This window comes from Lolium rigidum, chromosome 5, assembly GCF_022539505.1.
Source record: "Lolium rigidum isolate FL_2022 chromosome 5, APGP_CSIRO_Lrig_0.1, whole genome shotgun sequence".
NCBI lineage: Eukaryota > Viridiplantae > Streptophyta > Magnoliopsida > Poales > Poaceae > Lolium > Lolium rigidum.
In genome coordinates, this window is record NC_061512.1 from 12,893,814 (window position 1) to 12,895,161 (window position 1,348).

Below are 1,348 nucleotides of genomic sequence, written 5' to 3' on the forward strand. Positions count from 1 at the left end.
GACGGGACTTTTTTGATTCCAATCCTCGTATACACATCTATCTACATATTTAATGTCATAATTCTTGAAAGCAGAGAAATATGAGAATCTGAAATTTTCAAAAATTCAAAAGTGAAGGGAGCACTGACTCCCATATGACTCCCATGTGCACAAAATCCTTGTCCTATCCTGCTATATTGGGTAATTGGATGCAGGCATGCGGAAGCGACGGGCCTGCCGGTTGACAGTCCACGATGTCCGTGACCATGCATGAGACTGAGCTTGTCCGTGCATGCCTGAATGCGGCTCTCTCTCTCCGTGGCCCTGCTCTATTCCCTTCCGACAAGCCCGGCCGGAACGTAGGTAGTGCCCCCTGCGACATTGCCGGAGCACCGCCCATGCGCCCATAAATACCACACCCATCAACCATCACCAATTCAGAATTCACACAGCTATCTCACAGCAACAGCAAACACACAACAACCAACATAGTGAGAATGGCTTCCTCAAGCAGGATGCTCGCCGCGGCGGTGCTGGTGGTACTGTTCGTGGGCGCGATGTGTGAGGCCCCCGTGACGTTCACGGTGGAGAAGGGCTCCGACGAGAAGAACCTGGCGCTGTCCATCAAGTACAACAAGGCGGGCGACTCCATGGCGGAGGTGGAGCTCAAGGAGCACGGATCCAACGAGTGGTTGGCCCTCAAGAAGAACGGCGACGGCGTGTGGGAGATCAAGAGCGACAAGCCACTCAAGGGCCCATTCAACTTCCGCTTCGTGTCCGAGAAGGGGATGAGGAACGTGTTCGACGATGTCGTGCCCGCCGAATTCAAGGTCGGCACCACCTACAAGCCCGAGGAGTAGGCCATGGATTGTCACAAGTTTTTGATTTTTCCTCGTATTCGTCGTCGAAACTGTATCGTTAATAATTTCTCTAGACTTTTATTTATGAGGTGCTCATATGTATAATGATTCGGAGAAGCAGCGGAGGATGTGCTTTGCTTGCTAGTATCTACCATGCACCCGCTGTCTTGACGGTTCTTTTTTGGTTTTATAGTTATACACGTATATCCATATATTGTGCTCGATGTCATTGTGTCACTGTCCATGATCACTTTCAATATTTGTGAGCAGTTCGTCAAGTTCCCCAGGACTTGAGGACTTGGAAGAACTCCTAATCGATGGTTTTCATATAAGATTGCAATAAGATTGTTTGGTAGTTTATCCCTTATGTTGTAATTCTCTAATAGTAATGTGTTGTATTTTCTCTAATAGTAACGTTTGAACTTAGACTACATAACGTCAACACTTAGTACTGCACTGCTCCTTTAGCTTTGGTCTAAGCCAAATTATTGAATTTGACTAACTTTCCA

The 1,348-nt window shown here is 47.5% G+C and overlaps 1 protein-coding gene across 1 annotated transcript; it reads left to right on the plus strand.

The window, feature by feature from the left end:
• The first annotated feature begins 476 nt into the window (after nt 1-476).
• On the plus strand, nt 477-839 carry LOC124651148 (pollen allergen Lol p 2-A-like). The gene has a single exon (XM_047190281.1). The coding sequence runs from the start codon at nt 477-479 to the stop codon at nt 837-839; it is 363 nt and encodes a 120-aa protein (XP_047046237.1).
• Nucleotides 840-1,348: the final 509 nt, after the last annotated feature.